Source organism: Drosophila erecta, unplaced genomic scaffold (assembly GCF_003286155.1).
Source record: "Drosophila erecta strain 14021-0224.00,06,07 unplaced genomic scaffold, DereRS2 tig00000021-arrow-pilon, whole genome shotgun sequence".
In the NCBI taxonomy this organism is placed as follows: domain Eukaryota; kingdom Metazoa; phylum Arthropoda; class Insecta; order Diptera; family Drosophilidae; genus Drosophila; species Drosophila erecta.
Genome location: NW_020825198.1, coordinates 3,365,242 through 3,391,351, shown reverse-complemented (window position 1 = coordinate 3,391,351; position 26,110 = coordinate 3,365,242). Strand labels below are relative to the sequence as shown.

Below are 26,110 nucleotides of genomic sequence, written 5' to 3'. Positions count from 1 at the left end.
TTATAAACTGACGGACAACTGTGTTTTGGGTCTGGCATTTTGTGGTTTTCGGCAAGAATTCCATTTTCAGTATTTGTCGAATTGAGATGCGCACCGGTTCGTCTCCGATTCCTATTCCGTTCGTATCCGAGTTCTACACGAGAATCTTTGTAAATCCGCGAGAATAATTGCTCGAGCGTTAGATCGTGCTGAACACCCGCGGAAAGTTGATGTGAAAAACCGTATAGCATGGGCAATCGTTTGAGCGGCTTGTGGTGCAAGAAAACAACATTGAGTATTACCCACCAGGAAGAGCAGCAATATAGCCGGGAAACTCGGAACGATAAGAGCCCTCCTCGCAGTGGTCATAAATCAAATCGAATTCGAACCAAATCGAGTGGTTCCGGTGATGGTAGAGGCACATTTCGTCTTGCAAGCATACGCCGTTTATCACTGAGAGATAACCCCAAAAATACTATTAAAAAAACTTTGGATAACCCCAGCATTGCCACCGTAGAGCAAACCTTTCGGGAGCTAACCAAGCGATCTGATCTCGATTCCAGCATGAAAGTTAATGCACCACTAATGCCCACTGTCAAGGTTAGTTCCACTCAACTACCTCAAATACCTCAAATACCTCAATTATGTCATTTGTGTTTGCTTGTATCTCTCGGATTTGAATAGCAATGGAACTAGATGTGGTTGCCAGAGTAAAAACAAAAGACAAACTTGAATTATTCCGATATGCTACTCAGTTCACGGCCAAAATCAAAACAAATTGTCGAAGTGGTTTCGTTGTTGGTTTCGGTTTCAGTTTTGGCTTCAGGTGGTGTGTCATTAGCATTTCAGGTGTGTGAAAATGCGGATGCTTGTTAGGTGTCGCGATCGGGATTAGCCGCCATAATTTATGACCATCATCTAATTGAAATTGTAAACAATAATGCGAGTCTGTGGGTCTGATGAGGGCATTAGGGAAGGCATTGGCCAAGGGTCTTTAGAGCTTGTTTGATAACAAGTGTAAAATGTAAATGACGCAAGCGCATCGGCAAATAGATTCTGTTTATTGACTCTAGTCAGTATTCACGCAAATAATGTTCAATAATATCCGTGAATAGCTTATTACCAAAGGGTTTGGAATATCAAATGTTTCGAAAATCTCAGAAAATGTACAAATATGTGGAAGAAATACATGTTGAGTGATTTTATGTTAGGTAGAAGCACTATGTGCTTCATATCGAGATACTTACGATTACTTGCGTTCAGCATACAATGGGAAACTATTAAAAACGCAATCAACCACTAAATAAAAATTTAATCTGTTCCAAAGTCATCATTTTGATCAGGGAAAAACCCAGTCTGACCCATAAATTACCTCAGTCCAAAAAGGCAGAAACCAATTCTCGCTGGCATTCGATTAAATGTGATATTCCAGGGAATTGTAGTCCCCTTCCGACTCCCAAGTGACCCAATTTCCAGACACAAATAAATCACAAAAGTCGAGTGCAACCAAGGGTAAGGAGAAAAACGTGTTAAGCACGCTTTGCATATAAATAAATAAACAATCTCTCGGATGCCGATAGGAAAATGCATAAAAATCAATTACGCATGAAAATTCCAATTGAGAAAAATTCAACGATAAGCCCGAAGCTGAAGTCTTGAAGAATCGGGCGTGGTATCTCACATTTTGGGAAAAGGTGTAGCCATAGGCTTGAAAGTTACGTATTTGGTGCGGATGCAGCAAAAGATATTAAGCTCCCACGGTGATGACTCACAGCTAAAAACTTCTTCATTGCAACTCGATCGGCACAAGTTGCTATTGGAGATCCAAGCACGGCTTTTGGATGACTCAGAGATGTTTTAGGCGAAAGCCAATTCATTCATACGTAGATACACGAGTAGATACAAGTATGTACGTGGCGAAGAAATTAAGAGTACAGTAGAGGTTTCTTAAAGTGAACGTTATAAACGAGGAATGATATAAGACACATTATTATTTGCTGTCACATAGCTTTCTTTAAGCCAATTTGCCAATATTTACACTATTCACTTACCCAAAGAAATATTTGTTGATGTAGAACATAGATACCTTAGGATGGTAACTGCTGTATCGCTGTGTTTTCAATGATATTATTTCCATTGCCAGTATCTCGGTTTTCAATTTATTTATTTTCAAACTGCCTGTATATTTATTTATTTATAATGACATCTAGCCAATATTGTCTATAGCTACTGGATTTGTTCATGTCAACAAGTTTACACAACACAGTGTGCGTTACCTCGAGCGCTCACTGTAGTTGGGAAAGAATGAAAAGCTCACATGCTCATGTTTTGGTTTTGCTGAATGGACATGAGTCACCTGAAGGACCTGACACCTGACAAAGTTGTGATTAACTTAAACATTTCTTTCAATACGATCAAAAGAAACTGGCACACTTTAGTGAGTAATTTTCTGACCTGAATAGCGAAAGTAGCTGAAGGATGCGACAGATTAATGTGAATGAAAAGATGATGAATTAGCTGAAATAAATTGCATAACCAGTTAAATAATAAACGACCTTCTTTTGGCCAACTTGTTCAGAGTATCTGATAAATACAGATACAAGTACATCAGTTCAAGGCATACATATTTATACCAAAAGTCTTTTGCTTATTTTCGCTCCACTTTGGCATTTCCTGCAAATGCGAAAGCGTACCAAAGACCATCTGATAAACAAATACGCAAATCAATTAGATTGAAAGGAAGAAAGAATATGAAAAAACAACGCGGAAAAAACATGTTAATAGATTTTTCCCATTTAAACGCACGTGTCGATTTCGAATCAATTTGAGATGATTTCTGCTTGCTCAGATATCGAGTAAATAAAACAAAGTAGACGTACAAATAAATAAATGGTAAATATAAACAATAATGCGACTGCTCGAGAGGGGAATTTCTAACCGAGATTTCCTCGAAAAATACCTAGCAAATCATTGCCAAAATGCGAAAAGCCAAAGATGTAAAAGTACAAATAACAAGAAATCAAAACAGAGTATAGTTCGCACCCAAAAGCCAAGTAAAAACAACTTGTTCGACGATCACCCACTCTCAGCTCTTTTTCTGTTTCTGTTTCTGTCTGACTACACGACTCCGTCTCTTTCGGCTGAAATTTTCTCTTTTCGAGGCAATCAGCCAGCCAGCCAGCCAGTCACAAAATAAAATTTCAGACCTCAGTCAGTCTTGTGTCGAACACTCGAACGTCGAGTTCGTAGAGCGGAATCGAAGACAACGACAAATACTGAGAAAATCCAAGAATAAGGCTACTTAAAAATAATACAATAGATTTATTGTACAAACGTATTGTGGGGAAATAGCGAAAATGCCTTGGGATCGCTATAAATCGTAGTGAAAAGTGCGTAAGCGTGAAAGAAAAAAATATTTCCATCGATCTGTGACCATAAATAAAAATGAGAGCTAAAAATAAAAACACAAATGTGATTAAAAATAAGCCATCACACATGTGACGTTTAGGACACAAGAAAACATGTGCAAAAAGTCTGGATAATATATATACATACTTAAAACTGCAAACACTTAATGTGCAATTACTGCGGAAAAATATTATTCATTTTCTACACATATCTAAAAATCTGAGAAAAATATACACAAATTAGCACCAAATGAAATAAATATCTTAACTGCAAATACTTGGAAATACAAATTCGTGGAATATGAATGTTAAAAATTAATTTTCAATCTAAATATAAAATCTCATACAAAATAAAAATAAATGGACCAATCTTTATGCATGCCTTAATCTATATAAAATGGCAATATATATTAAAAAGCATCTACATTTGTAAATGAGTGCACAGCTCATAGAAAATTCAAGAATAAATTTACATAAGTTGTTGAAACAAAAATTAAGTGGGCTAATAAAACGAGTTAACAGCAGAAAACCGGTCTCAAAGCGAATGTGCTTGGAAAAACTCAAAAAGCAAAAACTGAAATTATTGCGTAGGCTTTTCGTCGCTTTGGCAGACTTAAAATCAATCAGACAAACGCCCACAGTAAGAAAAAAAACATAAATAAAAAACACTCATCGTGCCAAAAGTGCAACAGGAAAAGGCGGCTAACGCCTTTTGTCGCCTGTTGGCATTAGCTGTATTAACCAAGCGGAAACTCATTAGCCAGTTACATGAAGAGCCAGCGAAAAACTCTGGCAAACGGAAGTGGGGAAAACCCCAACACGTGGGCTTTTCAAATGTTTCATTCGAGTTTCCATGTGGGCTTTGAACTCGTTCCACGCCCAGAGGTGTGAAAAACCAGACCAAAGTCGAATCGAGTCAAGGTCTGATCCGAAAGAAGCTGTAAATGTCAAACGTATCTTATTTGCATCTCTTGCATGTAATGCTCAAGCCAATGGAACGGCTTGGAATTTATGAGTTGGGGATTTGGCCGAAAGGTTTACTTTTATGGAGCATTAAAAAGATCGTAAAGTGAGGGGTTAGGTTCTCTGTAATATAAAGCTCGAAATTGATGCGCATTCTTCTGCATCGAAAGATAGATTTATTTTGGTTTAATTTTTGTTTTCTAAGATTATTTGTAAAGTTAATTCAATTTTCAGCTGTTTTTTTACCTCTCAATTAGCAGCTCCGAGCGATCAATCGATCGATTAGCTATTTACAAAAGAGGTACAAATCAGTTGGGGAAGCACAGAAAAACTTGCTAAGAGCAACTCCTCCATTGGGCATTGTATCTGGAGAATACTCAGAAAACTATCCATAGAAGGAATCCATAATCAGTTACGCGTATTGTGTATCTTGCAGATACATTTGTCACAGGCACGGCCAGGCACGGAAACCAGTTCTGTGGCATTTCTTGTGTAAGCCTTTCTGAGTGCGATCTTTTGTGGCTCTTTCGTATCTTTCGGTTAACGGTTGCCAAAAGCAGACAAAATACAAAATACGAAATACGAAATAAAAATAAATACAAATATACAGATAATCACAATAAAGCACGAGCACAAAAACCAGATGCTTGATAATTGTTTATGCGCAACAATACTGAAACGGTAAAATACATTCGGCCAAAAACACTTTCTGAATGCGATTATGCGGATAAATTACTCGGTCTTCTTCTGCTGTTAACCCCTAGGAATGCTAATCGTCTGCCTTGTTAATAATTATTTTATTGAAAAATGTTTTTGTTTTGGTTCTTTTGTTTCTGTTGCTAAGAATTCCTAGGAAAAATGCCAACGAACCCACCATAAATAAAGTGTAAACAAACAGCGAGTGCACAGGGTAAATCCCTAAAAATTAAACAGCGTATGCGAGCACAAGTGATTGAATTTGAATAAATTTGAGTATCGAAGTGCGGTGAATCCACGTGAAACAAAATTAATAAACAATGGTTGTCACATCGACAAGAAGTCCGCTTCTGGCCCAAACCCAACCGGCAAATGCCACCGCCAGTGGCACTCACACCTCGGCCGCCCTGCGATCGCGTCTCATATTTCCCCGGCAGCATTATCAGGTAATTGTCAATCAATTCCGCCCAAAACTGCCTCAATGGTTTCCCAATTGAGCCGCAGTAGTCGAGGGTTTTGTGTTAAGTGTTTGGGTCACAGGGTACATTAACCCCGAGGCGCCGTCGCCGGCAGAAAATGAGCAACCAGACGACGGCGAGAGCGATCTCCTAATGGGTCAGTGAAAGGCCCGAAAGACCTAGAATGCTCATTCCATGGGTACCTTTACTACCTATATAAAAACATGATTTTATGATACCTTCTCTGACGCAATGGCATTGGGCCCTGGTTTTCTTTTTTGTTCAAAAGATAGGGAACGTAAACAGCACGTCTAAACGCGTTAATAACTCCGAATGCACTAAGTGGGATTCCTAGAAACTGAAGTGGTATTATGTGTATAGAAAATATACAAAGTTGTAACGAAACATCCGGCCTGCGAATCTGAAGTCTGGAAATACAATTTCTGAAAATCACGTGCCCCTGATAAAAAATTGGAAAACCTGATAAAAGCAGGAAACGCCAATTTGTTTCATATTTAAATAAATCGTTCCTTGATTTCTACAGTATTTTACAAATTTAGGATTCCATTGGAATCATATGTCGGCTTTCACAAAAAATCCAAATCCATTTAAAACAATTTTTAAAAGCCAGCGCAGGTTGTAAATGCCGTTTTAAACGTTAAATGAGCGGTCATAAAAAAAACTCACACTGAAAATTAAAACGCATTTTGGTGCGTAGTGCCACACTTTGAATAGCGCAAGTCTATTAAAAATAAACATTAATTTTCCACTTTTCAAACACGTTTCTTCTATTTTTCTGTGGCACAGCGTTGGCAAATTCAGAGAACATAACAACACAAACCATTAAAATTGCCGGCACATAAATCGAACGAAAGCAAGCTCTTTGTTTATAATTAATTACATGCGGCTTTTGTTTATTAAGGCCCAAATGTGCCGACTGGAAATGCGTCAACTGCAGTTGTCTCGGGGATTTCCAGTTGTCCATTTAAAGTGGTTAGGCCAGATACATATATCTATTGATATTGAACGATTCCAGAAGCAACAAAACATCTGCCAATTTGCACTCTCGACCTGGGCCAAGAAAGTCTCTGTGTAGTATTCTCTTAAATTGATTAAAAATTTCTTGTATCTCCTCTAAAAATATAATTGTATACGCTTATATAGACAAGATCTGGATCTTGGGATTTTTGTGTTGGTCTTCGTCTCGTTCTAAAGTGGAACCGAATGTTTTATTTCTGTACCCTGCTTTCCATTGCCGACGTCGCCTTTGTCTATATAATGTAGAAACTACAACATTTGATTTCCAGTACGTGCCTCTTTCGGCCTGCCTCACTGACTTTAGTCGGCGCCGTTGACGTCAATTGGGGGAACGGACTGTCCGACGGACGGACAGACAAACGGACAGATGAGCGGACAAACGGACGGACTGTGATGTTGCAGGCGATCATGCCGTGGTTCTGGGGATTTACTTTTGCTCAGTCTATTCCTCATCTTGGGGCAATGTTGAGATATCTTTCGGCGCCCCTTTGCTCTGTTTATAGGATCAGTGCTGTAGGATTGCAGTAACTAAATTATAATTCCTTCACTTGATTTAAGATTTCCATTATTGAGAAATTTGTTATTACAGTTGGAAAATGACTTAAAATTGGACTGCGATATTTGGTATTTCAATTAGAGAAGATATTATAATGGAAAAGGAGTAAACAAGGATGTATATAAATTTTACAAATTGCATTTTAAAAACTTTCAACAAACGGGCCTTTCAACATTTCGCTTTAATTTCAGTAGAATAGATAAATCTCCCTAGATTAATTCATTTAAAATCAATTCCTCAGCGATTACAACCTTTCATTTAATTTGCTGAATTATGGACCACTTTCGTAGATCTTTACCAGATAGAGACTTGTTGGTGCAGTTCAAAGCTGCAATTTATGAATGAATTCAATTAAGATGGAAATCCAGAAGCGGGGAAAACCCCAGAGCGCCTCGTATATCTCACACGGTCCACTTGAATTGCAGCTCAGCTCAATTAAAAGATAAAAAACCAGCAGGGTGAAGTCTTAATTCAAATTTGCAACGGTTTTGCGTGCGAGAAAGAGAGGGCAATTGTGGCGAGAGAGAGAGAGGGTGAAGTCTGAAACTGTTGTGTTACTCTGATCTCTATGGGATAAATAATGGGAGTTCAAGCAATTTAAGTCGTCAATTATACCCGATATATGTTAATATATCTTACAAGTGTCGGTATCTCATGTTTTTAAGGAAGAGAAAAACTAAAGAGACGAGCAACAAGTTTCAAAAGCTTTTTATTGGATGGTAATGCCTGCTTCTCACTGCCAGTGTTGTTAAAATGCTAAAAAGCGCTAATGTTGTTGTTTCTCTCTCTTTATTTTGCTCGCTCTTTCCCTCCCTCTTGTTTGGGGTGGGCAGGCGGCAAACAAGTTTACTTTGCTCTGATTTTGTGCTTTTCATTCAGTTTTCATAACTCAGTTGTGTTCGTCGCCGTCGCGCGTTCAAAAGCTGAAATCAAAATACCAGTGCTGAAATATATAAAATCGAAGCGCAATAATAAATTACGAAAATATCGTGATTATTAACCTGTCAAGTCTTAATCTTAATCTTATCTTAAATAATGAATTAAAATGTATGTTAATTCCTGTAAAGTGTTGGCAAATAAAACGGAAACAAAATAATATTCTATAATTTTAAGATTTGGAACCATTAAATATATAAATCAGTTCTACAGATGTTTATAGTGAATAAAAAAACCTAAAAAAAAATGCAGTGAACATAGGGAGTGCATCTTTCCTATCCTTTCTTTGATTAAAATACATGGTAAAAGCCCATAACTTTAACCATAAGGTAATAATTATATAAGATTGTTTAATTGTTTAAATGAAAAGCTTTCTTAAGGGCGCTAAAATGCGATTTTCAAAATTTCAATGTCTTTATCTCTATATCTTTATCTTCGATTTTCAACCAATATTCCCAATATTTCGAATTCGATGTTGAAAACGCTTCGTTGTACATTTTAGCAACAGGAAGTTCTGTATAAACTTTTCCCCCGAAAAGACATAAAAAACTTGTTATTGTTTATAGTAGGGGTATAATAAGCCACCTCACCCCTTCCTGGGCACAATTGGCTGTGCGATGGGAAATGTATCTTATAGATAGTTTGCGTAGTTGTTGCTCAGTTTCATGGTCGATTGCCTCGATTATGCTTTCTGATTGCACTACACACAGTCTCAGTCTCACATAGAGAACCCATTAAAACGATATACAATTTGGCACTTTTACCTCGTCTCCCAGATTGGCAGTTCGCCCAGGTGAAAAGAATCTGCGAACCGGTTTTTCGCTGTACAGGTAAACCACATAGATATGAATACAATTTTTCGATTTTTTCGTTTCTGTTAAATGTTTTCTTTCCCTCCGTTTATTTATGGCTTATCTCGACAGTACAACTGATATCGAATCGCGGTCGCGACAAACATGTCCAAAAGACATTGGCCCGACCCACGCAATCGGGCAATCAAAGGGGTAGCCGAAAGTAAACACACCCTTGTTCAAATTGCAGGATTTGCAATCTGACCCGGCCTCCAAAAATATGTAACCCCTATCCCTAGAAGTGATAACGTGAAAGTCGTTTCCTAAATGCGACATATTGTCGGAAAAATGTGAAAATAAGGGCGATGGTTTTACAATAGATGGCAACCTAAAGCTTATAGAATTTTTGCTTGAATTTACAGAAAGCTAAAGTTTTCCACCATTTTTAAATTCATACTAAAACTGTGTTTTACTTTTTTGTGATGTGTATATACAAAAGATATTTTTTAATGTTTTTCATTAACTGGTGAAATTATAGTTTAAGTCGTATGATTAACTTGACTCATTTTGAGGGGGCCTTAAAAACGACTGAGATAACCTAAAAATCATGCAAATTTTTTTTACGATTACAAAATTGTTTTGCACATTTAGAAACGACAAGATAAAAAAACCACAGCAAAATATATATCCATATATATGTATGTACATACGATCTTCGGGGAAAGACAATTTACTAGGAGTAAAATATGCGTGATTATTTTGTGCCTCACTGCGAGTTTAAAAGTATTTTTTCACGTTAATTTTGAAACAATTGATTCCCAGAATCTGTTGTCTTTAGACCCCTTAACCCCTTCGCTTTTCACCGTTCCTGTGGTTAACTTTTGGCAAGATACTCAGGTGAGCCATCCGCCCACGCAGTGGTCTAAATGTAACGTCAAATTCGAATGCATTAAATTAATCTCTGGCTAATGAGACAAATTTCAGACAGATCTAATTGGCAATGGCAGTCGCAATCGCAGCTGTTTCAGCTGCCGTCGTTGCCATATAAAAGATGCAGATACAAAACGTAGATGCAGATGCAGATACAAATATAATCACAGAGCACGACAATGCCAATGGCATTGACCTTGAACTTGTGCGATTTTTCCCGCTTGCCTTGCCTTTTGGCCGATTTTCCTTTGCTCAGCGGTTTGCATTATCTATCGCAACGGGGCAATTTGAATAGAAAATTGAGTTTGGAGGTGCAGGTGGAGCTGAGCGGAAATACCTCTGCCTGTCATGTCATCGTAAATATTTCCTCGCTTTATTATACCCGCTACTCGCAGAGTAAAAGGGTATACTAGGTTCGTTGATACGTATGTAACAGATAGAAGAAAGCATTTTCGAGCTAACAAAGTAGAAATATTCTTGATCAGAATCACTAGGCGAGTTGTTCGTGCTGAGTACCGGGTATCTGATAGTCCGGAAACTCGACCATCGCGTTCTCTCTTGTTTTTCATTCAATTTGCTACCTTTGAGTGCTCAAATTGCAAAGCGCGTCATTCGCTTAGCAGGTGGAATGGCAGGTGCATCGGGTACAAAATATAAGTCTCGGGAGCAGAGAGCTCGAGAACTAAAAGCCGAGTTCGAGGCGAAAGTGCTAAAATTGAATCATTGAAAGTTGGCTAAAATAAGTGCACTTAAAGTTGCCAGTCGCCAAGAAGACCGTGAATGAAAAAATAGTGATATTTTTCACGCCTCTTCGAAGCTGAACTATTGAAGTTCTCATTGGTAATAAGGTCGCATTTATATTTTTTTTAAAGCTAAGATGGTTTCCAAATCCATTTTTTGATATTCCTAATAGTATCTAATAGCCAGGCATAAAATCTAAAAAATAGTGTACAAAAAAATAGTTTCACTTAAAACTTTCAAGCATATGTTGGTTAAAGCGATCAATAAAAATCAGTTTTTACGACGCTATTATCTCTTGAAGTTGAAATGGTGCATTTTTAGCAAAACCTATGAACACTTTTATATCTCTGTATTTGCTTTTTCCTTTGCCCACACACGGCTTAGACTATTCATCAACTTTTCGCAGTCGGTGTTTGCGCATCCAGTTTGTTTATCGCCCTCGCCCACACGACAACCTCAACCTACGACCCATTGGAAACAGTCTCAGTTTTTGTTTTCCTTCTCCACGAGATGTCACAGCCCACACTGGAGCTCGCTTCAAGTTTTCCTCCTTTCGCAATTTCCCCCTATTTTTGCTTGTTTTCGCTTGCCAGCTTGCATTTGAAATTTGCCGCCCTAGAACAATAAACTGGCTTCATGAAAGTAATTCTCTCTGTGTGTGGGGATCTGTCATGGGGGATTGGGTGAAAGAATGGGTAGTGGGGCTCTACAAAATGGGATGGGGCTGGATACTACTGTGCAAAGCAAACAAACAAAGTTTGGCATTCATAGTTGAATGCCAGGGACTAATTAAACAATAATAAAACGCAAATACAACGACAGTATAATACGTTTTATGGTGCTTCTGGCACCCCTTCGCCGGCCACCCACCAACTCATTCCCACCCAAAAAAGACTCAAAACCCCTACCTCCCTCATCCCTTCCTCCCTCAACCACTGAACGTATACCCCATATCAGCAGTCACCAAAAATTATTGTCACGAATACATTAAAAATCACTCAACCGTTGTCTCGTGTGCCAATTTTTTGTTGGTATGTATTTTTGCTAAAATTCCGACCCCCACCACTGCCCAATTTCAATGTGGTGTTCATTTAAATCACATAAAAATCAAACAAAAAACCCACATAAAAGCTAGTTTTATTATTCCATGTTCTATTACTGATTCCGTTTTTGTCTTTGCTGCTTTTTTTTTGTATGTTAATTGATGAAGTTTTATAACTTTTTAATGAAAGAGCCAAACGAAACTGAACCAAAGTGAAGCGCAAATTATATGCAAATCCACAATGATGAAAAAATCCCTACCTTGAAATGGTTTTAGTTTCGGAATTTGTGACGAGTCTTCAAAACTAATGCTTTGATAAATCAAAAAAACTTTGCTAACCATCAAGTTTAAATTTGAAGATAATTTGTTAAAAAGGAGATAATTCATTAAAATGACTAATGAATACCCTTTAACAAGAATCGCGATATTTTCCTTTTAATAATAAAACTAAAGTATATTTCTGGTCTAATTGAACGAGACTTGTACATAAAGTTCTTTGTATAAAATATTTCATTTGGTGTGACTTGGATAATTGAGATCTTAAAAAATTATAAGTTCAGAAGAGCCTTGTTCACTGATGAATGATTTAGATAACAACTTAATTATTTAATTGCATATTCATCTCAAGTCTAAATTGTTATTTATCTTTTCTTTGTTCCACATAAATCATCCACTGTCAAAAATCCATTATGAAATACTGTCTGATTGGAGTGTGAAGATGTTTTCTTTGTTTTATAATTTTTAAAACAAAATAAAGCCCTCGCTTAATTTATGCAAAATGGTCATAACTCAAAGCGGCAGAGGAATTCACCTTTAAAACAAAACAAACAGCAAAAATTTGTCGCTTTTTTTCTCTCTTTTGCTTTGGCTGATTTGACAAATGACAAAAATAATGATAATACCAGTAGCCACCTGCTGCAGGGATTCGGTGAATAATACTATAGACGTTATTATTATTGTCCAGTCCCAATGTGAAAACATCTCCGACAGCTGTAAACTGTCGACGGCATCTGCGCTATCTGGGATCGCAAATCATGCAAATTTGTTAGCCATCAGATATTAAGAAATTAAAAATTCATAATTTCGGAGGAGTTCGTGGAAAAGAATTCAGAGGCATTCTTCAAATACGAGAGGCGTTTAATTGAGACTTATGTACATGTATGTTTGAGGGGAAAGCAAACAAATAAGCGAGCTTTAAATACCGAGAAACTTGCAGTGGGTGGGGTTGGGCGAAGAGTTCAAAAACCTCACCTTCAGTTGGGCATGCAAAAAGACGCGAAGGTCGATTTGGCTTCGACTGAACCGCGGGCTAATTAGAGTCAAAGGACTTGCCACAGTGGTCATGACATGTGGCAGTCGACAGGCGACGGGCGCCACATGGATATGGGTAAATCGCGTGTTTTTGGCCGCTCCCAGCTGTGAAAAATGGGTCGCGCGTGACAGGCAGCCAAGTGTGGGTGTCACCGTGGAGCCGATGGGGGTCAGGTCCACGCGGAGCCGGCCAAATCCGGCTAAAATCAATAATAAACACGCAAATACTTAAGCTCCTGCTCGGACTGAATCAGCGAATCCGGGCTCTTAAAGTTATTTCGCCAAAAATCGTAACAGACAGCCACACTCAAAAGAATTATCAATACACAAAAATATTAACAAAATGAATAAGTTCCGTGACAGTTTTTGTCTAGCTATTAATACGTCAAAATGATTTTTTAAACTCATCAACGGAATTTCGAAAACATATTTATCATATCAAGCTGTAAATACCATTTGAACCCCTGAAACCCGATAAGATAGAAAAGTAAACTTAAAGAATACCATCATTTTTGTAAAGAATTGTTTCCTGTGTGCAAATTGGCCAGAAATCCGCATTCGAGCCTAGTTTGGTGTTGTCTCTTTGTGTGTGGGCTTGAAATGCGTCAATGTTTGAATTAAAATCTGATCAAAGTAAAGAAGCTGCCAGCAAAACAGCAGTGATAAGTCAACAAGTCGTGTAAATATCATCAGGGGAATGCCAAACTGCAGCCGCCAAAGAGAAATGTTTTTGAATGCATTCAGCATGCGATTTGCTGATATGGCCTCTGCATACAAATTATCCCAACGCTGTGCAAATGTGATGAATGATTGATCAAATGAATTAAATGACATTAGCCTTGATTAAGCGCTCGTAAATGAAATCAACGTCAATGGTTTTCCCCCGTCGGCTACGAAGAAATACATATTTCATCTATTAGTTTCGTTTAATGTGGGTAATAATGCACTTTTAAGCAGTTACATGTCGTTTGTTACATTGATTGTGAACAGCTATGTCTATATACACACATAAAAAGTATCGCAGTAGAAATAAACATTAAAAATAATATTTGTTGCACAGCAGCAGCTTAAAATAATATAAACAATGACTCTTGACTAAAAATAATTGCACGTAAGGAACTTATAGACAACTTGACTTCAGACGAGTTTGCGGAAAGTACAAAAGATCCGAGTACATTATAGAAATACAAATAGATATCACACACACGGTATAGTAGATCGACTAACACACACATATAGATCTCCTATTCCTGATGCATATATTTTTATGCCTTGATTTTGCGGCCCAGCTTTTGTGTTCCATATTTATGACCATCCCGGCCGGAAGAACCGCTGCCTCCACTACTTCCATGTCCATGGCTGTGGGAATTGTGCGACTTGTGTTTGCCTAAGCCATTGGACTTGGTGCGGGTCTCAAAGAGGACATCGGAATCCGTCTCTGACTCGGTCAGCGATGTGTTTCGAGAATCTGCACGTGAAAATATTGATAAATAAATATGTTGCTACGAGAATATGGCTTTGGTACTTACAATTGGCTGCTTCCTCATCCTTATTACCAATCAATGAATATTTTTGCACTTTCTGACGAAGACGCGGCTTTTTCGATTGTCTGCAGGCACAGGCTATGCCCCAAAATACTCCAGATAGCAAGAGGCAGCCCACGATCACGCCAACAAACACATATAATATGGACCAGTCTGGAAAATATACAAACAAATTAGCATCTAATGCTGTGAATAGCCTTATTAAACTTACCGCAGTTGGCCTCCTGGTTATTAAAGAAGTAGCCTGCCGATGGCATCCAGAATGCCTCGCATATGCAAGCTCTGGTGATGGGATTACAGGAGCCATGACCGGAGCAATCATTTTGGCAGACGGAGGTGCGAATATCCACGGCAAATGCGCCCAGTATAGACGCATCCTTCTGAAGCTGGTTTCTCAACTGCCGCTCCACTTGCAAACCATCCAATGCCTTTCCCTGCCCATCGTTCACATAGAAGACCAGGACCGTAGCATCCGTATGCAAATCATATTTCAGCTCCCTGACCTGTATCTTATTCTCATCGCCCAGCAACAACTGCAGTTTTTGCACCACCGAATCCAGTTCGGATTTTGCGAGCACAGAGATGCCCATAGGCAGGGTCATTTGAACCAGGTTCAACAGCTTGGGATCTCGATGGACATTCACGCTGACGGTATCTGAACTGGTCAAGCCTTGATCGTCGCTCACAGTCAGTGTAAATACATAGCGGCCTTGTACTAAATTGGTCAACTGGAAAATTGTATAAATAATATACGTCGCAGTGAGATTAGAGTTAAATCTTTACTCACAATCATCACGGGTTCTTTGTCGGTATCTGCCACAATGACGCCCGCTGCAAGACTGTGCTCGTCGCGTGTCCAAAGATACTTGACCACAGCCAGGTCATCCCAGGACTTGGAGCCATTGAAATAGATGGCGGTGGCCGGCAGGGTGACGGTGTGATCTCCACCGGCGTTGGCTATTGGAGCTGCGTTGCGTTCTAGTGACGGTATGCAATGTAATTAGCAACTATGAACTCCGGAGGATTAAGCAGATGATTACCTTGAACTATCTTCACCCACGTGGTGTCCATTGCGGTGTTATTATTTTCATCAGCCACGGTTAACTCGAACTCATAGAGTCCCAGGGTAAGGGAGGTGGCATTGGCAATCTGCAGAGTTAAATGTGATTGCATGAGTTCCAACATAACGATTTATAAGTACTTACTGATGAGTTGGACTTCAAAATGACAGCATTATTGGGCCCGCTGAGCTGCTTCCATGAATAACTCTTGATGCCAATATCGTCTTTGGAATCGGAGCCATTCAACAGCACCCAATTAATGGGCAAGCTTGTGGTCTGTAAAATGTATGATATTGACTCGGATGAAAGATTATTTTTTTTGCTCAAAACCTACCGTATTTGTTCCTGCCTCAGCAATTGGTGGCGAATTCGTGGGAGGCTTCACAAACACATGGACCTTAGCTGTACTGGATTGCCCGCTACCATCGGTGACTTTCAGTACAAAGGTGTACATGCCCTCCTCCAGATTGGACAGCTGAACATAGGGAGTCCTTGTGTTCTGCATATCCACAGCCTTGGCCTCGTCGCTAGCATCCTTGGTCCACTCCCATGCAACGATCTCGTGATCATCCGAACTGGCTGTTCCATTCAGAGTGACATTATTGTTGGGCAAATATAAGATTACGGCATCCCCGGCATTTGCAACCGGAGCATAATCCGTTTCTTTGAGAACTGCTATCTTGGCAGTGGTTGAATTGGTCACGTTGTTTGAATCGGTTACGGTTAGCTTGAATGTGTAGTTTCCCGGCGAAGTGAGATCCAACTGGAGTGTGTTTACCTCGGGCAAAACTGGCTGGTACCCAATCGGTCCCGAGATCACCTCCCAGTGCCAATTGGTGATCTTATCATCATCCGTGCTGCTGCTGCCATCGAGTATGGCATTGGTGGTGGGCTGGCGGATGATCTGCTCGCTGGGCGAGATGATGACTTGTGGTGGCTGATTGATTCGGTTCTCCGGAAGCACGGTTACATTGGCTGTAGCCTCGCCAAAGGTTCCATTATCTCCAGTTACGGTGACCTTAAAAGTATACAGTCCCTCCGAGAGATTCGATAGCTTCACCTTGGACTTGCTCTGATCCGAAATGGTGCCATTCATGGGACCCTTGGGTTGTGAAATAAGAGTCCATAGATATTTGTACTTGGTATCACTGGTTTGCTCGTCGGGCACCGTAAACGCCGCAAGGGTCACCTCCTGCTCCGGCAATCGAACTTCCTTGGACATCACAGAGACTACAATATCCTTGTTCTGCTCAGCCTTCAAAGGCGGCGCTAATATCTCCGGTGAGTTCTCACTAGCAGCCGCTTCTTGCTGTCCCGCCTCATTGCTGGTGAGGTATGAGCTATATGGAACCGCTGCCATGACGCACTTCCTCTGTTTATTCCATACAAAGCCTTCCGGACAGGTGCATACTCCCCTCACGGCATTCGGCTGGAGTGGCACACATTGTTGCGGTGGTGGACAAGGTGTCTCCATGTCGCAGGTGGTAAATTTAGAATTTGAATCGTAGTAGCCGAGCTCTTCGTTGGCCAGTACATCGTTTTCGTCAGGCTGGAAGATCATTTGATTCATCCGCTTGTCGGCCAATGGGAAGTCTTCGTCCTCATAAACGGGGGTTTCCTGCGAGGAGAGGTTACAGGATTATTAAAAAATCGTTAAAGTTTGTAGACAGAAACCAATTTCGTCTTACCTGATTACGGGCCAGGTAGCTCAACCTTCTGGGCTGCTTCCAGAAATTAAGTGCCGCTTCATCGTAGGGCAGGATCTCAGCATTCTGCTTGGCTGCCTCTGCCTTGAGGAGCTGTGGCCAGGTGGCGTCTCCCAGTGGATTGACCAGTACCATCTGAACCTTCTCGTTGGGCATCCGAACTCGAAGCTTCGGCAAGCAGCCCTCGTTGCTCAGGCATCGAATGTGATAGCATTTGGCCTTAAAGACGAGGACCACATTGCAGGCACTGCTGCCGTTCCGGGGCTTCTCGCAGCATGCCTGTAGGCAGTTCCACAGATAGGCCTCCTCCTCCAGGGGCTCCACTGCATCCGGCGGCGGCTTGTACTCCTCGAACACACCCGCCTGCTGTTCATCCCGCGGTGTGGCATTTTCGAATACGTGCCTCAGCATCTTGTGGCACACCAGACTCGGCGATATACCACCGCCAACTGAATTATCCGTGCTGGTCTCCTTGTGCTTCTTATTTCCACCCAACAGAACGTTTTGCGTTGTGACGTCGGCATATGCTGACGCCATCGAAGTGGCCAGCAAAAGCAGGTTGCAAATCCAGTTGCCCACTTGAACCATCTTTACCGTGGCTTCCTCCGCAAGTGCCCGACTATTTGCTGGTGTTTCGCAGTTAATATCGCCAGTAAAACACTGGCTCTGCGATTTTTTCTTTCAGCCACAGCGCACAACAAAAAAATAACCAATTACTCCAGCTGATAGCTGATTTATTATGCCAGCCCTGCGCAGCAAGCAGTGTTGTAAGTGGTACCGCACATCGCGTTCCAAAGAGAGTGGAATGAGTGTTGGGAGGTTTCCCAATAGAGCGTTAGATACGCAAGTAACTGCTGAGCAACAAAAAGCGGAAAAGCTTGGAGAGAGCTTTCTCTCTAAGTTGCTTGGTAACGGTTTTAACTCTTTTGAACAAATTGCGCAATTATTGATTGGACTTATAATTTATGCACATATAGTAGCTCTTCAAACTTGAGATATAACCAAAAATAGTATATGTTTTTGGTTATTAACATTAAATGCCATAAACCATGTCTTATACAGAGTTACTAATATATGACTCACCCAATATGACCATTATCGTTTTCAAATGACATTTCTTTTGGCTCCGCTATTATTATATCCGCTGCTGTATTTACTAAAAATGGTCTCGTGCTTCCCACACGCAAAACACACTGCAAAACACACCCGTCGTATGATTTAAATGGTAATAAACACAACCCACGCGCCAATCGAATTTCACAAATCGCATTGCAGAAAAATTAATTACGTTTCAAGCAAATACAGATAAATCACCGTATTGTATTTATGCAAATTTGTAATTGCAAAACACGCAAATGCAAGCCAAAGAATATAAATCAACCTGAATTCACCGAATCAAACCAGAACTTATGCTGCGCCTTGTCGGTTTGTGGCGTTTGTTGTTGGACCCCCTGAAATCCGTTTAAAGTCCATTTATCTAGCCGTTTATACTCACGGCCTTGTTGAGGTTTTTCATGGCCTGCCCTAGTTTTATCTAAAGCTGCCTATTAAGTAGGTAAAGCTGCATTAAGTAACCAAAGAAAGGAAAACTGTGGACGAAAATTGATTTTAGGCGCACCTGATTGTGAAGATCTGGGAATTGCCAGTTCTAAGGGTACATATGCTAATCTATTACAATGAAAATAGAAATTCTTCTATAGTAAATACTAATTATGCCTGATATTAGAGGAATTCCCATTTAAAACCAATCAAGAGATACAACACAAATCTTATTGAACGGAACGCGTTAAGCATACAAACTGTTATAATGGCACTTAAATTATATGCATTTTTTATTACTTTATGGGGAATCCACAAGTTCTGTATGTTGGCTTTTTATCACCAAGTCATTTTACCTACAGCTGTCCGACTTGTCAGCTACATATGTCGTCGTATTTTACTTATCATATTAACGTATATCCGCGTATCATTCATACTTCCACTTGTTTTTTTTCTCCACAGATGACAGACTTCTCGGATAGCTCGCCAAGTGGGGTGTTGAGTCCACCATCCTCGCTGATCGAGAATTTCCACAAGAAGAACAGCTCACCGCAACCACTTGGCAGTAGCACCACCATAAGCACCCTAACTCCGACGACCTTGAATGGATCTGTGGTGGGTGGTGCAGTGGGTGGTGCTGGACACCACAGCATTGCAAATGGCAGGCAAATCAACACCAGCTCTAGTTCATGCAGTAGTCTTAAGGAAACCTCACACCAGTCCACATCTACATCACAACAGGTTAGAAACGAGAAATGCGAGGATCACTTTTACCATAGCGCAGGGATCTGCTCTGTTCTACCTAGTTTTCCTTCTGTTAATATTGTTATTGTTATTGTTAATACCATCCACTCAAGTGCTCGATTAGACAAAATAGAATCTGACGCAGCCGTGGTCAGCAATTCAGATATCAAAGGCAAACCGTTTTAGAATCAAACAGAGCTCGCATAATGCCGCTATTTTTAACGCATTACTTAAGGAACCCCCTAATCTGCAGTACCTTTCGGTGGTGTTGCTCTGCTCCATCGATAAGTCTAGAGGTTAACACTTGATAACCACCGATCCTCAGTTCTGCGATGAACTCAACGCCCTTCCATCGAAAACTATTCGGTCTGATAAGATTACCCTTTGGTTTTTCATTGCCCCCCTGGCGACGTTGTGGCTGCTGGGCAAACAAAATCTATTTTATTAATCACGTACATATTTATTATTTGCCTGACTTGATTGAGTTGTAGCTACATATGTACATACATAAATAAGCATTATTGAACAATTCAGGCGAGGGGAGAAGTTGAGCAGTCGAGGGGGCGAAGCGTGCCGCAAAATGTTTTAAACGCTTTAATGACCTTTTAACAAGTTGTTTATGCTTTGGTTTTACGATTCATATAGATTAGATACGAATTGGGTTTTCACTAGAATTTGCATAGCCAGCACACGTTTTTATCTTTGTATTTTCCCCGCTTTCATTGCGATAAGAATGCTGGCAATCTAATAGTCTATAGTTTTTATCTGCTTAAAATAGGTACTGACCCACTTGAATTTTGTCATATGGACTGTCCATCAATATTTTACATTTTTGATTTCATGTATTATCTGATCTGTGTTATCAAGCTGAACATACATACATATAAATAGTTTTGACCTGATGGAAATCGATTTGATAGTAAAGTTCCTATGCTGTTGACCATTCATACCCCAAAAATAGGTCCTGACCTGCTCGAGCTCGATTCCCACTTTATTTAATTTACTAAATTGGAACTTGGCAGTTTATAAATGAGGTAAACAGGGAAATCATTTGCTTCTGTAACAATTTTATGACACATTTTGCCCGCTAGTTAAGCGCTGCAATGACTGTCGCAAATGTTTGAACATCCCATACACAAGCAAATGAGAAAGATTGCCACTGTCGGGGGTTTTTAATGTATCATATATGATACACTATAACTTCATCTGTTGTTTCAAATTATTTGCAACAAAAACCCAAAACGGATGTGACTTATTTTTATATCACGGAGTAGAGCTGACTCCAATATGTATGCTATTACCTAATGCTACTAACGTAGATGAACCTTCACTCCATTTGTGTAATACTTTCAAAGCGAATCCCCAAAATGAGTGTACCCCACATAGTCTAGGGTATCCAAACAAAAACACATTCTCCACATTCTCCTCTTCTTGGTGTTCTTATTGACTCGCTTTAAATGGAGGCTGAGTCACTTGCCGGCAGCCGGCACACTTCGTCGCCATCGAATTCTACGTCAGCGGAGCAGAGTGCCTCCGATTCCGGCTGGTTCCATTTCCCCCCCGGATTGCCCACTTCCCCGGATCTTTATTTGTTATTCGTGAATCGTGCTGAATTCGCCGGCTCACTTGCTTATCTGTGTGCACATACATCCTGGTTGTGACTGAGATTGTGTGTTTGTGGTCCAAGTTCAACAAGCAGCATCATCATCATCATTGCGGTTAGTTTGCTGTGATCAGAAGTTCAGCATATGTATAGGGGTTCTAATAAATGCATATATATGTAGCACTAGAATCGACAAATTCATTCATTCATTCAATAGAAGAAAACACAAATTACACACTGCTTCGGCGAATTGGGTTTCTTTGAGTGGCAATGACAATTTAAGTTTTCCAAGGAAATGAGCTTTATTTTAGACGGTTAGCAAGCCAATTTTGCGATATGATTTGACTTTCGAAGAAACTGTTGAGTTAAGCCAAATGAATAAACGGCTATGACGCGGGATATGATATGATTATAATTTGTTTAAGATCCTTACCTAAACATTGAGTTGTGCAGAAGAAATACCTGAAAGCACAAACAAATAATATTTAACATATAAACAGTAAATAAAGATCATAAACATACAATAAACATAATAAACAAACAATAAAACAAACAATTTATATACATTAAAACCCATTTATTTCTATTAGGCAAGCTGTCTCAACAATAATTAAAATAAAATATAAAGGCTGAGCAAATTTGCTAAATAATTATACATGTATTAGCACCCAATTATTCAAATAAAAGCAAAACAAAGACCTTTAGCGCGCTCTCCCAATAAAAAGTCCCGTGGTATCAGAAAAGTAAACACCGCAAATTGAAATGAGTAGAATGAGATACAATCTCAAAGTATCTCGAGTCAGAAAATCAGAAAGAACGAGCTACAAATCGACCGCAAGCCGAGAACTCGTTAATTAGAGAAGCTTAGGCTTGAAAAGCTTAGACATCCACACATAAACGTGGATCGAACCCGACCTGGCAGCCTGAATTATGGAAATGCAAATTATTCACGGCATAAATTAAAGATTAAGCGAAGGGAAACACGGCGAAAATAAACACACACTAACCACATACAAAAGCTGGGGGAGAGCCGCCCAGACTTGTATTTACAATTTGATTTCCTAGAATTCCTCTGCCGCAGAAACTCATACGCTAAAAAGCTAAACCATGTGTTGCCATTTATCTGCTCGGTTGTCTCTGTTCCTCACTCACTGTCTCTGTTCTTACACGGTACCAAAAGTTCCAAATACATATGTATTATTTAAAAAAATGCTTCAAATTCACAGAACAAGAGATTTCTATAGTAAAGTATCACTTAGCTGCACCAGCATGGTCTTAATAAATTTAATTTTAATAAATTTGTTTTCTATAATAATTTCAATTACTTTCTATTAGAACTTTACTTATGGCTAATTGCATGTGCAAAAGAGATCCCAAGTTTTATTTACTTATTTTTCGGTAATATTTTCTCCCAGTGCACTTTGTTGATCGCACTTTAAAGTGACGCCGGCAGCGACGCGACCGCGCTGAAAAAGCTCTCGAGCTGCCAAGCTCCCACGCTGCCGCTGCCTGTGGAGCTAGAAATTTCGTGCTGGGCGCTCATTTTTATTTTAGTTAACGAAACGAACGAACCAGCGACGCGCTAAGAAATCCAAGAAATACTATAGCAAAAACACTCAGCCGAGGCGGAAATAATTTTGCTGTAGTTCTTTTTTGCTAGCGTGTGTGTCGTTGAAAAAAAAAAAAACAAACAAATAATACAAATCACCTTTATAATAATTTTCTCCTATGCGAGTACCGAACGAAATCAATGAGCAAAGAATCGTGGGTTTTTTGCCCATTAACGAACAATTAAACGAACTCTCTTTGTTATCAGTATTGCACAAGTAAATAAAAACCAATCGCACCACGAACAACGAAAGTAGTAAAGAGAATACCAACGAAAAGTGAAAAAGTCAGTGAGTGGAGAAAGTAAAAGTCCTGCAAGAAGAAAATCGCGGCGGGCAGAAAGTAAATTCTATATGAAAATATACACACACACATGTACACAATTTCCACAGTCGTGTGTGTCTGTCTCTGATAAGCCCCTCATCCCAACCTGATTATTCAGCCATATAAACGGACACATACTTTTATATATGCCCGAGTTAAGTGCTTTATCAAAACGGAGGCGTATACGTAATATGAAATTCAATTGAAATCGAGGGAGTTTGAAAAGAAGTTGCCAACTGTGATCTAAAACCAGCGATCTACAAAGGTTAGTCCGACCGATTCTCGAACAAAACATCATTGTGATAAATTAGTAAATGACGCAGAAATCGGGCAAAAAAGAAAAAAGAAACACAAGTGATATCTAATCTTATGATTTCATGTCCAAGCAGAACGCCTTCACCCTCCGCACTTGTAAGGAAAAAATATTTATTGATCAGGGGTACTTCAAAGTGTTACCTTACCGATAAGTTTATGTCAGCCGGAAAGTGAGCGACTGGGGTGCGAAATGTTTGCTGTTCGCTGTGGCGAACATGTCGTATGCGTAACGGCAATTCAAATCGCTCTCGATTTATGTGTGTGCACATGTTTTATTGCCCAACCAGAAGAACGCCTTATAAAAGCGATCGCTGCCCACTCACTCGTGTATATCAACGTTCAACTGTTCAACTTGTTTGACTTTTGGGGCTTCTTCTTCGCTCATTTCTTGATGGCAGACGCCAGAAACCTGGCCAAAATTAGATTTGATTCATAATACGCGAACATTTGTCAAAACGTTTCGAGCTGCGGCTTTTCAGCGAACTAAACCATAAATAGAAAATCGGCTTCCTTGGGTTTTTCCTCGAAAGTTATGAGTGAATAAAATTAAAATATATATTTTAAATAATAATACATACTATTAAGAAGAGATGTTCAACTAATTAAATCTTGATGAGAGCATCGCCAAGTTTACTGACCTAGGGGCAATGGCTTTCTATAACCATTTGTAGGACTGATCAGTGAACTAATGCCTACTGAACCTTTATTAAGGCAAATCCCCATTCAAATAGATTTGTTTTCATGTGCCATAAAGCATTTGGTTAGTTATCACAATTGAGGAATTTAGATAGTGAGGCCCATCCATCTATTTTTTAGGGGTAAGCTCCCATGAAAGTCACATATTGTATTGTAGCGGGCAAAACAAATGTCGATCCCAAAACAAATGGCTCATTTGATTTATAAAGACCAAGTTAAGCGCCCGGGCCCATAAAATGCGAGTAGAGATAGCGCCAGACGTTAAAGCATATTCACAAAAATATATATGTATACCAATATATCTATATTGTATTTGCACAGCGCTGAGGGGAAGATATGTCCTCTGTACGCCACAAATTCCTCGCATTTTTCCGCCTATGAGTCTCTGGCAGAAAATAACTCAACTTTCTATAATTGTATCCGTCTGTTGTTTGTACTGCAGGTTGTCAACAGCAGCAGCAGCAGCACAACGACGCGGGTGGAGAAGAAGTCCCAGCGCCTGCACCATCACATAACCTCCTCATCCTCCAGCTCTTCGACCACCCAGGCTCTGTCCACCTCGTCAGAGATGAAGGCGGCGGAAATCAAGCGCGATCTCACAAACATCCAGAAGTCCATGTCGGAAATCAACGATCTGGCCAAGGAGCGGATCACCGGCGGACCTGGATCCATTAGCACCACCTCAGCCTCGGCGATCACAGCCCCCGGCACAATGTCCCAGACGACGACGAGCCGGCTAGCACCCAAACTCACATCCGCCCATCCGTCTATCGACGATCTCAGGGGTCTCAGCAGCCAGGACAAAATCACCCAGCTGCAAAAAAAGTAAGTAAGGGAGTGGGAATTTTCCACAGTTAAATAGTGACAAGTCGCAAAAACTTCTGTACTGCCTATCTATCAGATAGTCAATCATCGGTGATAGTGACACATGCTGTGGAAATTCTTATGAGGTTGTCCGTTGGCAACTGGAACTTATTAGTTAGTAACTAACTTATAAGTTAGATATTCCATTTAGAAGTTAATTGGACATTCGCGTTCTTCAGCTATTTAAAACATTTCTAAAATATTTCCTCTTTCGACAGACTTCGCGCCTCGTTCGAGAACCTGGTGGACGACGATGACAGCAATGTGATCGTGACCCTGCCGGATGACGACGACTGCCCGCATAACCACTTTGGCAGCGGCCTCAACCTCACCCATCCCACCGCCGCCCAGCTAAGTGCCAGTGGACTGAGCGGGTCGAGCAAGACAATCGACACGATCAAGTTCCAGGAGAAGAGCATGAAGACCGAGTCCAAGACCAAGGTGGTCACCGATGGCTTCAGTTCCGAGCAGGCCACCAGCAACTCGGCGGCGATGAAACGTTTGCAGGCCGGAGATATAGACTATCAGGAAAGCAAGGGTGCGTCGGCGATGAGGAACCGATTGGAGGTGGATGGTGTCAAAACGGAGGAGAATGCAGCCGTTATTAAGGTGAGTTCCTGTTAAGTATGTTCTAGTCAATAGGGAAATCAGAGTTAATAACCTTCGTAAAACAACCATTGAACTCGCCCCTAAATCAGTTCCCAAGAACAAGAGCTTTCGTTAGGAGCTTTTTGGCACACCACAAAAGGGGAGTTATTCCCACCGAAGGGTGGTCAGCCCCTTTGAAAGCTTTCGCTAGACCATGTTAGACCATGACACTCCTTTCAGTTGGGAGTTCATCGCGTGCATGTTAAGGTCGCATAAGGGACACCAGCGCCATGGCGTTAATACCCTAGTTCTGGGTGAAAACTGTCCCAAAGTGAAAGTCGTCCAGTGGAAAACTATTGCCGCTTACTCGCGTAGCAAAGAAAATCGATTGTCTGGCGCCGAAAAGCGGGCAACATTCGACGCAAAAGTAATGTGAAATGGTCCTGAACAAGTGCCTGCTCCTCAAGAGCACCAAATTCATCCGTAACTATTGCAAATCCAAGCAGGACAAGCCCACCGGAATGTTCCGAAGAGTTCAGGTACAATAGAACCCATATATCTAATTGTGTTTGTACTTTTTCGCCATTACACCTGTTACCCAGGGTTACCAGGAATCGTCAAAGTAGGGGAAAAACAGTTCCAACAGTAGATTTTATCTAATCAGCTCAGC

The 26,110-nt window shown here is 40.3% G+C and overlaps 2 protein-coding genes across 9 annotated transcripts in view; one reads left to right on the top strand and one right to left on the bottom strand.

Moving 5' to 3' along the window:
* The window catches only part of LOC6543841 (sterile alpha and TIR motif-containing protein 1), a 45,022-nt gene that overhangs the window by 10,352 nt on the left and 8,560 nt on the right, over positions 1-26,110 (top strand). For 2 of the 8 annotated variants that reach the window (XM_015157964.2, XM_015157965.2), the window contains exons 4-6: positions 19,161-19,439; positions 24,431-24,813; positions 25,071-25,461. In XM_015157964.2, the coding sequence (XP_015013450.1) occupies positions 19,161-19,439; positions 24,431-24,813; positions 25,071-25,461 (1,053 nt within the window). Of the gene's footprint in view, positions 1-39; positions 580-3,163; positions 3,369-5,193; positions 5,492-8,226; positions 8,363-19,160; positions 19,440-22,557; positions 23,243-24,430; positions 24,814-25,070; positions 25,462-25,679; positions 25,980-26,110 lie in introns of those variants that run through there. The other 6 variants (XM_015157967.2, XM_015157963.2, XM_015157966.2 and 3 more) reach the window with 5 other exon arrangements.
* LOC6543844 (dyslexia-associated protein KIAA0319) lies at positions 13,759-17,972 on the bottom strand. The gene is made up of 8 exons (XM_001971343.3): positions 17,142-17,972; positions 15,788-17,071; positions 15,598-15,729; positions 15,433-15,541; positions 15,180-15,370; positions 14,604-15,120; positions 14,378-14,545; positions 13,759-14,316 (listed from the first exon to the last, which is right to left on the bottom strand). The coding sequence occupies exons 1-8, from the start codon at positions 17,745-17,747 to the stop codon at positions 14,114-14,116; spliced, it is 3,210 nt and encodes a 1,069-aa protein (XP_001971379.1). The 5' UTR covers positions 17,748-17,972; the 3' UTR covers positions 13,759-14,113.